At 37.2% G+C, this 14,109-nt stretch overlaps 1 protein-coding gene across 1 annotated transcript; it reads left to right on the top strand.

Moving 5' to 3' along the window:
* Window positions 1-4,093: 4,093 nt before the first annotated feature.
* On the top strand, window positions 4,094-11,641 carry LOC308686893 (interferon-induced protein 44-like). The gene is made up of 7 exons (XM_081358971.1): window positions 4,094-4,319; window positions 4,447-4,480; window positions 9,597-9,789; window positions 9,916-10,062; window positions 10,157-10,295; window positions 10,587-10,687; window positions 10,809-11,641. The coding sequence occupies exons 1-7, from the start codon at window positions 4,217-4,219 to the stop codon at window positions 10,980-10,982; spliced, it is 891 nt and encodes a 296-aa protein (XP_081215097.1). The 5' UTR covers window positions 4,094-4,216; the 3' UTR covers window positions 10,983-11,641.
* Window positions 11,642-14,109: the final 2,468 nt, after the last annotated feature.

The raw sequence follows: 14,109 nt of genomic DNA on the forward strand, positions 1-14,109 counted from the left end.
GTGTGTGTGTGTGTGTGTGTGCATGCAGTAGGGAGTTCAGAACGAAGAGTAGCGACGAATCCTCCAGTTACTTGCAACGCTCCGGTCTGCAACGCTCTGAAAGCTGCCAGTTCGCGGTGCATCATCTTGATAGCACACCTACTCTTTGTACTTCCGACTTTTCGGCTATTTTGTAGCTGGATATATATAATCTGCTGCGTCTAAATATGAATGGGGATATGGTTAGTGATAATGAGATGCTTGTTACAGTTGCAGAATCTTTGATTCTCTGCTGTGTTTTAATGCCGCTTGGCTCTCTTCAGTAGCTAACTCACTACCGCGCTCGTCCACATACTGTTACCGTGCTAGTGGGCGCTCGTTGAGCTTTTATTTTCGACCAGATGACAGTTGTAAGGTAAAATTAAAACATACACAATATACACCAAAACACACAGATGAATGATGAAGGAAGATTGATTCACCCTAGTTAGATACAGAGTGCACTGTAAAAATAATAATAATAATAAAAAAAATATATTATTGTTGTTCTTATTATTATTTATGGGGGCTTAGGAACATTTTAGGGTAGCTTCAGCACCCCAGAAATAGGCCTAACGACGTCCCTGCTTTTACTGCTGTAAAAGATCAGAATACTTGTCCAGTGTTTGCCTGCACTTCACTGGAAACTGTTTTGGAAGCTGCTTTTTGAGAGATACTAGCCTACTTTCATCTTCTCAAAATAAAACATTACTAATATTATGTTTTGTTCCAGTTCCTGTTATCAACAGGAGTCGTCTTTTTGGCTCTCTTTCATCACAGAGTCTATCTTCGACAACCACCTCTTCCTTATTAAAGGACACTAATGACATGTTTCACTGTATCTTACACCCACATTTTCACTTCATCAAATGCTTCCTAAGTGTACTGTACCCAGACCATGTTGTCCCATTGACGGGTCTTTCTACTCGACTCCACAAGTTGCCAGAGATTATTTTATCTAACAGCTGTGTCTCCAGGTTTCTGCTGTGGTGGAAGATGGCAATGGTGGTCGTTGTGGCAGCAGTGCTTCTCACTTACGGGGTCTCTACAGGAATGGCAATGGTAGGGTTGCTTCATTGTAACTGCTGTGCACCAACATCCGTAAGATGACCAGAAAACAAGATTAATGTTCTCAAAATGTCTATTATTTCTTTGAAGGAGGCAGGTGAATCTGGTGCTGGTGCTGGGGCTAGAGCTGGGGGAAACAGTGAGCTACCACTGGGCATGGCTGAAGACTCTCTCGAGGACAGCTACGATGGGTGCGAATAAGAAATGAAGAAGAAGGTACCAGAATACCTGCAGAATGAGAAGAAGAACAACAACAACAACAGCTCAGAGAACAATGTTCACACATCATTTTGGAAAAGGTTTTCCGTACTGACAAAAAAACAGATTGTAGCTATTAGTACTTACACTGGCGTTTTCGTGTTTAAAGATTTCAACGCCGCAGTTCGAACCCAGTGACCTCGAGTACAACACCACAGTCAGGTATCACGCACTTCACTTTCTCTTGACTACTGCCATTCAAGCTAAAAGAGCCAAGGATAAAAAACAATGGGTCTGGCTACCATAGAGTCAACGTGTGCTTTAGCCAAGATGTTGAAAACACATCGATTCGCTTTGGCTCTTTCACCTCAGCCTCACAAGGTCAGTACAGCGACAAGTCATGCTTTGAGATTGTCACGTGCATGTGAGCAGACGTCTCCATCTATTCTAAATTTAAGAACGAAAGAGAAGTGCTGATTCCTCCCTATGAGGTCTTTAAAGTCGTAGAGATAAAGAAGAGGTTAAAGTCAGAGCTTCCATGTGAGGTGGTCTATAAAGTGAACAGTACAGAGAATTATGTTTCCAAGTTGAATTTTGCTCTTTTTACAAAGTAAACACTTTCACATGTTTTACATACAGTTAACAAAACATGTACAATTTAAGATGCACCATTTTAAATACTGCAAATGATCTTTAACCAAGATTTAGTTTTGTACATGGAGAGCAAATAGTTTAAGATACTGCGCGCAAAAAGAAATGAACTCATATGAAAGACTCTGAGTGTAAAAAGACAGAAGGAGCCGGAGCCGGAGCCAGAACACATGACATTTAAACACTAAAACATATTAGATATTTAACTGCACTTTGCTGGAAACTGCATTTAAAACAGCTTTAAATAGGCATTAGTGAGGTTGCATATCATCTGATGTGTTCAGGTCAAGCTTTTCTCAACAGGAGGAGACGTCTTGTCTCTCTTACATGGAGCGCTGCAAATTTGCTTTGAATGTAAATGTGATTTGAATGAGTACGCTAAGCTTGCAGAACTGTGAAGATAAGACCTCATGGTCACTGTCCTGAACCAGCTCAAAGATCTGACAACACAAAGGAAACCACACATAATTAAGAATTGGTGCAGCTTAAGAGTCCATCCTAACTGGACAGATAACAACATGTCGGAATCATAGCAATATTGAATCATAGGGTTAGTGTGTTTTTTTATTATTGTATTTTTCTAATATGTGAAGCTTGTAACCTTTAGGCTCCTCACTGTGCATAATGTTATTTTGGTCCTGCAAAATGAATATTAATAAAAGAAATCAAGCCACAATGTCTCACTTTTTTAGAGATTTTTAATCAAAAATATGAATTTCTCTGCTGTGGAAGGACTTAGCCTACTTCTTTATTTTCAGATAATTTCTCCAGCCTTTGAAAAAATCCTCTCACAAGGGACACTTGTTGCTGGCATGCAAAGATATTTTTTATCTAGGACATACAAATGAGGAAAGATTACTGCTCTCTCTTTCCAGTAAGTTAGTGGATCATGAGTTCTGGGCAAATAAGCATCGTTGAGGTATTTTTTCACTTCCACTGTGGCATCAGCTGTAGCATTGTGTGTCTCATATGTAGACCTATAAAATGTATATTCACACTATATTATATTATATTTTATTACATGGCTTGGCTGAATTCCAGTGTAGAATGCGGTGTGTTATTTCTTGTTATACTACAGGGCCGTTGAATGCTTGAATCTGATTGGTTGACGGACGTTCTAAGGTGTGCATTATTTTCAGGGAAACGCACAGCTAAAGTAATTCCAGGCAGGTCTCGACCGCATTACAGTTCCATATCACTTCGCGTAGTTAACGGTAATAACGGAAAATAGGATACAATTCATAACAAGAAAAAGCATTTAGCCGCATGCGCTTGATCTGGAATTTTCAATGTCTAGCTTCACAATCAATGGAAACATGCAGTTTAATTTGAATAAATAAAGTATATAGTCCTATCTGTAATCAATAGAAAATTAAACTGAATATAAATGGATAGTCCTGTAGCACAGATTATTATTGCAGATAATATAACAAATAAATAATTATTGATAGGTCTACTTGTTAAAAGGGCTTTGTGTTTCATTTATTTGGCTAGTCTGTCATCTGTCAATAATAGAAAAAAAAGAATGAATTCGAATTAATTAAAAGGAATTGAATAAATAAATAAATAAATAAATAAAAATATTGACACACATGCTTTTCCGTCTCATTATTGCAATATTTCTCTCTAATAACTGCATTAATAACTGGGGACACACTTTAAGGCCGGTTATGAATGTAATTTGATACGTATGACTGATTATGCCCAAACGCGTGTAAAATTATGAAAACAATTCATAAAATGTTTTGGAAATTCCTATAGTGCTGGTTTAGACACTATGAAGTAGGAGCTAAATGAGTTCCTCTAAATGAAGTTCCTAGAACTAAAATCGTTCCTAGTTCCTGCGGTGCGAACACGCCTAAATCCTTTTATTATAAAGTGTCATCCAAAAACGCTTTTATCCAACATTGCATTTTCAAGGTAGACATTTACATTCTTATCAGTTCTGGAAAGGGTTAGTTTGGAAAGGGTTAGTTTGCATTGCAAGTGCCAAAACACCCTACTGTTTGAGCTACAGGAAAGCTCTGTCCAAATAGTTCTGTTGTGTAGCTGTGGATTTTAGGGGTGGTATTTCATTTGCATATGATTGTGTGACAAAGATAAACGTCAAACTGAAACTTAAAAAAAAGTATAAAACTGGAATTTTGGTAGGAGGCTCGACACTGGTCTTCAGAGCTACGGAGAGTGAGAAACAAGTTGCTTTCTCTTTGCCCTTAATTTTAGGGAGATATTGCTGATATAGATATTCATAATTTAGGAGGAAAACTACATAAAAACAAAGATGGGATCAACACAATCAACAGGCATTTCAAGATCAACCATAAACGCTCCAGTCAACATAAATAAGTGTAGAAGTTTGCCACCCACACGAGTGTCAAACCCAGGTAAGAGGATCAATTAATTCCAGATATACAGTACAACATTTACATGAGTTGTATTAATATTTAATGGGGAGAACATAAAACAAAGTAACATACCAAAGTAACTATGATCTATTTTTTTTTCTTCTAGAACTGGACACACCATGGAGAGAATTTGATTGGACGTAAGTTGGTTGCCTAGTATCCTAGACTATATGTCATTCATGATGTTGATTATTTTAGAGTATTATTATAAAGAGTTTTACATCATGGATAGCACTTATTTTCACCAACACCAAATTTACATTTACATTTATGCATTTGGCAGACGCTTTTATCCAAAGCGACTTACATTGCATTTCAAGGTACACATTTACATTCTTATCAGTTCTTGCTTTCCCTGGGAATCAAACCCATGACCTTGGTGTTGCAAGCACCAACGCTCTACTGTTTGAGCTACAGGAAAGCTGTGCATGTAGCTGTGCAAGCCAAATGCATGTAGAAACAAGTCAATAATTAGGGCCCAAGCCCTGAAAGGGCGAAGGCCCTATTGTTTTCGGTAGGATTATTATTATTAGGGCCCAAGCCCTGAAAGGGCGAAGGCCCTATTGTTTTCGGTAGGATTATTATTATTATTATTATTATTATTATTATTATTATTTTGTCAACCTTTCGGCCACTTTTGGGGCCCTTAACATGCTCGAAAACTCTTGAAATTTTGCACACAGGTCAGAACCCGCGGCCATCAGGGCCGGACTGAAGCTGGTACCCGGGCGTGGCAGGGGGGCTCGACAGCGCCCCCTGGAACGGGATCTGAACACTTGTCCATAAATCAAACACGCTTGCATGTAATAATATGAAACTCGGTACACATATAGATCTCATCGGGCCTCAAAAAAGATCTCAAGTTTTACGCCAGCCCAACAGGAAGTCGGCTATTTAGGGTTGTTTGGAAACGCATGCTGTGGAATTTAATGTACTCCTCCTAGGGAATTCATCGATTCGCCTCCAAACTCGGTGTGCATGAAGTCAAGACATTGAGGATGCTAAATTGCGGACGGATTTTTGATATCTCGAACGGTTTGGCCGTGGCGAGGAAACGAATTTATGGCGAAAAAATGAAACAGGAAGTGTGTTATAACTTCTGCATACATTAACTGATCTTGATGAAACTTCAGCAGTGTGTTCGTTGTAAGAGGCCGATCGCACAGATGTGACTATTGTGAGTCAAAGTTATAGCGCCACCAACAGGCAGCAGGAAGTACATCACTATTAAAATGCTTTGAAATCACTGTCTTATTTTTACCAGATTTGCTTCAAACTTTATGTGTACAATGTAGACACACGGCAGATGTAAACCTGTGAAAGGATTATTGATATCTTAGATACTGTTGCCGTGGCAACGCATCAAACTTTAATATTCTTTTTTTATGCTTTTGAGACTCTTAACATACTTGAAATTGCATGAAACTCGACAGACACATCACATTTATTATCCAGTAGACATGTGCAAAGTTTCAGAAACGGGCGTGGTGAGGGGCTCAGTAGCGCCACCTTTAGTCATAAGTGGGGGGGTTAGTTTTAACAGCAACAAAACTTGGTATGTGTATTGTTCTCATCAAGACGGACAACTTTCTAATTTACATGTACCATCTCTGACCAACAGGAAGAGAGATATTTTGGTTTGAATGTGGATTTTCTGAAGAATTTTCTCTCCCTCTCTCTGTGTCTGTGTGTGTGTGAGGGGAGGGGGGGATTTGACTATTGCTTTTATATTGTTAATCAAGGTTTCAGGGGCTTTTGGGGTCCTTAACGTGCTCAAAAACTCTTGAAACTTTGCACACAGGTCAGAACCCACGGCCATCAGGGCCGGGCTGATGCTGGTACCCGGGCGTGGCTGGGGGGCTCAACAGCGCCCCCTTGAACGGGGTTCTAAAACTTGATCCATATATCAAACACGCTCGCATGAATTAATATGAAACTCGGTACACATATAGATCTCATCGGGCCGAACAACTTTACCCCCGTCAAGTTTTACGCCAGCCCAACAGGAAGTCGGCTATTATGGGTTGGTTTGGAAAACGCTTGCTGTGGAATGTGAAATACTCCTCCTAGAAAATTCACCGTGTCCCCTTCAAACTCGGTGTGCATGTAGTCAAGACTTTGAGGATGCTAAATTGCGGACGGATTTTTGATATCTCGAACGGTTTGGCTGTGGCGAGGAATCGAATTTATGGCGAGAAAAGAGAAACACGGAAGTGGAATAACTTCTGCATACATTAACTGATCTTGATGAAACTTCAGCAGTGTGTTCGTGGTAAGAGGCCGATCAGATGGATGTAGCTATTGTGAGTCAAAGTTATAGCGCCACCAACTGGCAGCAGGAAGTGTGTCACTTTCAACATGCTTTTGACAAAAGTGGGGGGGGTTAGTTTTAACTACAGTAAAGAAAAAATAGTTTGTATATTGTTCTCATCAAGCCGGACAACTTTCTAATTTACATTCAATAGCTCTGGCCATCAGGAAGTCAGATATTTTGGTCTGAATGTGGATTTTTTTGCAAAATCAGCCTCTGAATTTTTAGCCACTCCTCTTAAACTATTTATTTTATTCGTACCAAACTTTTTCAACATGATGAAACTACATTAAATATGCTAAATTGTGAATGGATAATAAATATCTCAAACGGTTTTGCTATGGCGAGGGATTAAATAATGTCCAAAAAGGAAACACTAAAAATCTTCTAAAAATGTAATTATATACCATTTATTTCTATATAAAAGTATACAAATATCACAACTAAACCCATTTTATTCTGTTTTTGCAATTCAAGAAGAATGAAAAAGTTAAAACAGGCTATTTAGTGCTATTTGGTTCAACAAAAAAGCAAACATAGGGCTATACTGCCCTCTTGTGTCCAAAAGGACATCAAAATAGTATATAAAACTTTTTACCAGGTAGGCCAATATTGTATTTAAATATACATGTATTAGGTATGTGTCTGAGGATATTTTCCCACCGGTTAATCGACGTGTGACACGAGTGGGTGCTTTTAAATCGCTAATATAATAGTGTAAGAAAAATAATGATAATGTTGCACACACAAATCACACACATGTGGGAAAGAATGATGCTTTTAAACAACACTAAACCGCCATTAGGTGTCGCCAGGCATCCATCTTAATAAGCGAGTCATTGATTCATTCGTTCAAACGATTTGTTCGAATGAGTCGATCATGATTAAGACAGATGTTTATGGATTGATCATTCAATCTTTGAGTCAACCGATTCGTTAAAAATGCTGAATCGTTCAGTTATGAGAAAACACGTGATGCGTGATGGTTCTGCCGTGATCTTTGTTTAACTATTTTCGCTGCTGAAACAGAACAAAAACAGTCAACATTGCATCTAAAATGTAAGTGACTTAATTGTAACTGTTTATTAACCTGTTGTATGAAATCTAGGGGTGGGAGAAAAAATTTATTCTTAGATGCATCGCGATGCGGACGTGGACGATTCTGAATCGATTCACAAATGTCAAAAAATCGATTCTCTAAAAAAATATTTTTCTAATAACGTAATATTGACGGAAGGCAAAAGGCGGAACTCTAAGCGGACGTGCGTGCAGTCTGTGGCGCGCACATAACAGAGAGAAGTTTCTTCTGCTCACCAAGGCTGCATTTATTTGATTAAAAATACAAACAAAAACAGTAATATTGTAAAATATTATTCCAATTTAAAACAGCTGCTTTCTATTTTAATATATTTTAAACTGTTATTTATTCCTGTGATCAAAGCTGAGTTTTCAGCATCATTACTCCAGTCGTCACTGTCATATGATCCTTCAGAAATTATTCTAATATGATGATTAAAACTCAAGAAACATTCATTATTATTTTAAATGTCGAAAACAGTTGTGTACAGTCTTTGATGAATAGAAAGTTCAAAAGAACAGCATTTATCTGAAATCTAAAGCTTTTGTAACGTTAAACACTACCGCTCAAAAGTTTTGGGTTAGTAATAATTAAAATTTTATTTTTGGGGGAAATAAATAAAATAAATCAGTACTTTTATTTATGAAGGATGAGTTAAACTGATCAACAGTTACAGTAAAGACATTTATAATGTTAAAAATATATATATTTGAAATATATGCTGTTCTTTTAAACTTTACATTCATCAAAGCATTTTGAAAAAAAAAATCTGTACACAACTGTTTTCAACATTGAAAATAATAATGAATATTTATTGAGCATCAATCATCATATTAGTATGATTTCTGAAGGATCATGTGACACTGAAGACTGGAGTAATGATGCTGAAATCTCAACTTTGATCACAGAAATGAATTACTATGTAAAATATTTAAAAATTGAAAACAGCTGTTTTAAATTGGAATAATATTTCACAATATTACTGTTTTTGTTTGTATTTTTAATCAATAAATGCAGCCTTGGTGAAAAGAAGAGACTTCTCCTAAAAACATTAAAAATCTTACTGACCCCAAACTTTTAAACAATAATATATATATATATATATATATATACATATATATATACATATATATGTATGTGTGTGTATGTATGTATATACATACACACACATACAAATATATGCGATGGAGGGCCCATACAGCACATACAGCGATGGAGGGCCCAAGCCGGCGGTACCGCCACCCCGGTGCCTTTAGGTAACTAAAGGCACCGGGGTTGCGGTGCCACCGGCTTGGGCCCGTAATCGCTGCTCGCAGCTATATTTTTTATTTTTATTCCTGCTTATTTGTCCCTTGTATAATTCATTTTAAAGGCACATCAAAGCATTTAATTCACAGCTGAATATTAAAAATGAAATCTGAATATTCGAACATTCATCAAGATACAAAATAAGATTATTAAAATAATAACCCCAACTTACCTAATGCACTTTCTGAATAATCTGTTTTGAAGCGCAATTATAGTATTTCAGTAAGTTTTGAGTATAGTCACTATCATTTTTCTTTCTTTTTTTAACCTTTATATTATTTGGGGAAATTATTTCAAATGTATAGCCTACTCATGGACATTTTTAAAGGTACACTGTGTAGGTTTTTAAGTATTTTATTAGCTAAAATCAATGTCTTTATTCATAAATATGTCCTCATTGGTGTAAAATGACCTCTGCCAATGATCTGACTTATCCTTGTAAGCAAAAAAATTCTTATCTTTTTTTATGGGACGGGTAAGTCCACAGAGGCTTCCATGTCACTATAGAAATATTATGCCCAGTGTCCATTGTGTACAGAATTGTCTTTTGTTTTGATAGTCTGAAAGAAGCCCTGAAAGATAATCTAGAAAACTTCACTCTGGATAATCCAGATGTAAAGGACATCAAGATCCTGGTAACTGGAGAAGTTGGAGCCGGAAAGTCCAGCTTTATTCTCTCAATCAATAATGCCTTTCAAGGGCGGATCACCTCTAGAGCGCCAGTGAGTTCGCCTGGTGGTGACACACAAGAAGTAAGTATTTGTCACCTGTACAGTAGTTGCATGTTGACCTGTAACCATTTTAGGTAATTGAATGAGGATTTCTGGGAAATTCTTTGCAAATATTTGTGTTTATATATATTTGGTCTTCAATTGTAGCTTAAAGGATTCACCATCAAAAGTGGGAACAAATCTCTGCCCTTCGTCTTCACGGACATAATGGAAATAGACCCTGATGCATTTGCTGGGTTAAAAACAGATGACATCATCAATGCTGTGTTTCGAAACGTGAAGGATGGCTGTGAAGTAATAAACCCCTATATTGTGATAACATTTCAACATCAAGTTTGTGTGCAATAGGTTTGACACTGAACATATTTTGCTGAATTTCCAATCTTAGTTCAATGCAGAGCAGCCACCCAACCTCTCCGATCAGGCCTCCTGCCTGGTGTACGTCATAGCCGCAGACACAGCCCTATTCTCAGATGATACACTTATTGACCAGCTGAAGATCATCCGCAAGAGAATCTGTGAAGCGGGTAAATCTGACCACTGAATGTATGAGTTTGCATACATGTTGGGTTAGGGTGTGTGTGTGTGTGTTTTCAATGCATAGATGGACAAAATCCAGATACAGGCTGCATTTTAATGCCAAGTGCAAAGAGGGCATGTTAAAAAAAACACACAACTTTTCTGCATAATTATCTATATGACCCAGACAGTATGGGTCAGTAATGTAGATATGTACAACAGACTGCCACAATAATGCTCAAAGTTGTTGAGGGAAAAAACTTGTTATAGAACCTTTACATTGCCTGTACATGCTGTAGGGATTCCTCAAGTGGTTGTGATGACCAAAGTGGATGACGCATGTCCGCTGGTCAACAACGATCTGAGGAAGATCTACACTAGCAAGAAGATCAAAGAGAAGGTATGTGATATCATCCAAATACATGCGCTCGTTATATTGCAAGTATATATTGCCCATGCTGATCTGATTTGGTCTAATAGCTACATGTAATTTTCTGACCTAACGTTCTGTTCCTGGCCAGATGGAGTTGTGCAGTGACAAACTGGGTTTGCCATTGTCAAACATCTTCCCAGTGAAGAACTACCATAAGGAGATTAACACAGAGGATGGCATTGATGTTCTGATCCTAAAGGCACTTGAACAGATTGTTCAAATTGCCAACAATAATTTGGAGGACTGTTGCTCCAAAAAATAAAAAAGATCACACACACACACAGACACACACGCACGCACACACGCACACACACACACACACACACACACACACACACACAAAATATAGTTATTAGATCGTGGATTAAAATGACTATAGAATTACGTTTTGTGTGACTCAAAATCAAAAGTTGAAAATTAATAGAAAGATTTTTTAAGAAAGAAAAGTTATGATATAAAATCTTTCTACATTTAACATTAAAGCTATTAATCTGCATAAATATAATGGGACTAATATTGCACTAATATATACTAATACTCCTAATATATGACAATCTTGTATTTTAGATTGTACAAAACATATATTAACAAAATTGCTTGTGCTTATTGAGATCTGTTGAATAAATCCCGTTTAATCTTGAATTGTTCTTTTTTTTCTTGACAAATACATGCATTAAGCCTGTCTTAAAAGAGTGAATTTGGGTATCTGGAGCAATCAGACTGAGAGAAAGCATACCTTTCTTGCAATTCATGTTGAAACGGCATCATTTTTCCTCCCATCTCATATTTGTTCCTTTGGGCTCCGTAGGATCCAAATGCAAGAAGTAAAACATATACTCTAGTATACTCTTCTTGGCATTTGCCCTATGTTCTAGCTTGTTTCCCAGTCTAGCCTAATAAATCTGCAATTGTTTACTTTGAATTGTGTTGGTTCTGTAAATAATTGCTTCTGCTCCTCTAAATGTGCCTGTTAAATGCATGAATGTAAACTGAAATTGAGGAAGAACACTATTTAGCTGTGTGGATTTTAGTGGCGTTGGCAAGCAAATGCATCTTATTTCAGCTACAATCAATCAGCAAGATCAATCATTTCAAAATGAGTTTGAAAGAGACTTTCATTCCAGCGGTTACTGTGATTTCTTAAGTAGGCCTATATATTCCACAGACTGATACAGTGGCAAGAATAAACATCAGAAGCAACATACGCCATAAGCGTAGGGGAAAAAAAGGATCTCCAAGATAATAAAAGGAGAAATCTTCGAAAAGTTCAGTTCAGTTTTACCATTAAAGCGGTGGTATAATGCCCTGTTCACAATATGTAAAATAAATCTCTGATGTCTTCAGAGTGTGTGTGTGAAGTTTCAGCTCAAAATAGCCCACAGATATTTTATTATAGCATGTTAACCTGATAATATCCAGGGCCATTTTGGGGGATTTCCGGCTGGATTTGCCTACCCAAATTGAAAAGCCTGACATTTCGTCAATGCTTTGTCAAAATGGACAATGTTGGTGTCATTTTAACAGCGCTAAAAGTGATAAACATTTATGTATATGTTGTCTGAGCTGTAATAAAAAAAAATAAAAAAAAAATAAAAAGTGGGATTTTTTGTTTCCTCTAGATGCCAGCAAACACTGGCTATTTTTTTTCTTTCTGTATAATAAAAAATGAAAAATATGTTCATATTAATCTGAATTTCCACCTACCCAAATCTAAACTCTGCCCATACCCATATCCAGTGGTATATATGCAATATTCCAGTGTAATTTTACAGAAAACCCTTTAAAATGATATAAAACACTGCTGAATGGGATAAATTTTAGTATGTTGTCTGTGTTATAATAAGCAAGGCAAGGCAAGTTTATTTCTAAAGCACATTTCATACACAATGGCAGTTCAAAGTGCTTTACATGGAAGAAATTACATCTGATCTCCTCTGGAAGCTGGTTCCAGCATAATAGCTAAAAGCAGATTCACCATGCTTTGAGTGAACCCTTGGTGTTTCTAGCTGATATGATCCTAGTGATCTGAGTGATCTGTTGGGTTTATATTCAGTGAGCATATCTGCAATATATTGAGGTCCTAGGCCATTGAATGATTTATATACCAGCAATAATATTTTAAAATCAATCCTAAATCTAACTGGGAGCCAGTGTAAAGACCTGAGGACTGGTGTGATGTGTTCATATGTTCTGGTTCTGCTCAGCGTTCTGTATGAGCTGCAACTGTCTTATGGTCTTTTTGGGAAGGCCAGTGAGGAGTCCATTACAGTAATCCACCCTGCTGGTGATGAAAGCATGCACAAGTTTCTCTAAGTCTTGTCTGGAAACAAAGCATCTTATTCTTGCAATATTTTTCAGATGATAGTATGCTGATTTAGTTATTGCTTTGACATGACTACTGAAACTAAGGTCTGACTCTAGTGTCACACCAAGATTCCTGACTTGATGTTTAGTTGTTTGACACCTAGAGTGAAGGTATGCGTTCACCTTGAGAACTTCATCTTTGTTTCCAAACGCAATGACTTCAGTTTTGTCTTTGTTTAACTGAAGAAAGTTTTGGCACATCCAACTGTTGACTTCATCGATGCATTGGCACAAGGAGTCAATGGGGCTGTAATCGTTATAGTGCAGCAGATTAGTAAAAAAATCGTTCACTTTGGTATAGAAGCATGAAATTTGGCACAGATACTCTCTAAGGGCCACTATTTTGGAAAAAGGCGTTGGCCACTCAAAAATTCAATATGGCGGCCATTTTTCAAAATGGCCGCCATTGCTATTCAATGCTTATTATATCAATTATTCAAACAGTGATCCAAGCATAAAATTTGATACAAATAGACTCTCTAAACTAAGGACATGTTAATAGAAAAAGATGCTTGTCCCTCAAAAATTCAAGATGGCCGCCATTTTTAAAGATGGCCACTGTTCCTGTCGAATATTAAGGTGAGACATGGCAGGCAAAAACATTGTTTTTTTTTTTTTACTGGTCAATTTTGAGATTTTTGGATATTTGTCTTCAATAACATGTCTTCTTTCAGACTGTGGTGAAAAAAAGTCCAAAAAACACATTTAGATCTTTATTTTACTACACTTTGTCTGTTTCGCGTAAATTCAACAAAAGTTGTTGTTGTAAATCCTCCCGCCAATCCGCAATCTCTGTCTGCTCTCTGTCTTCACAGGCACCGCTGGAAAGCTCTCTCTTCACTGTACAATGCTGTCGGATCCAAATATGGTAATTTCCTTTTTATCAGCAACCAATCGCGAAAGTAAAAGGGCTGAATGCGCGATCTCATTGGCTGATGATAAATCTTTAAAACCCGTTTTCTCAAAATGACCTTTCTCTCAAACTCCAAGTCTGAAATCTACACTTCAGTAGCACCTATATACAC

The sequence above is a fragment of the Scardinius erythrophthalmus genome (genome assembly GCF_964197995.2).
Source record: "Scardinius erythrophthalmus genome assembly, chromosome: 1".
NCBI lineage: Eukaryota > Metazoa > Chordata > Actinopteri > Cypriniformes > Leuciscidae > Scardinius > Scardinius erythrophthalmus.

What these genes read in the sequence shown, in the direction of transcription:
- LOC308686893 (XM_081358971.1), top strand. Translation starts at nt 4,217, where the DNA reads ATGGGATCAACACAATCAACAGGCATTTCAAGATCAACCATAAACGCT. An exon ending in CTGGTGGTGACACACAAGAA is followed by an intron (nt 9,790 to 9,915) that starts GTAAGTATTTGT and finishes CTTCAATTGTAG; the next exon opens with CTTAAAGGATTCACCATCAA. An exon ending in CAAGAGAATCTGTGAAGCGG is followed by an intron (nt 10,296 to 10,586) that starts GTAAATCTGACC and finishes TACATGCTGTAG; the next exon opens with GGATTCCTCAAGTGGTTGTG.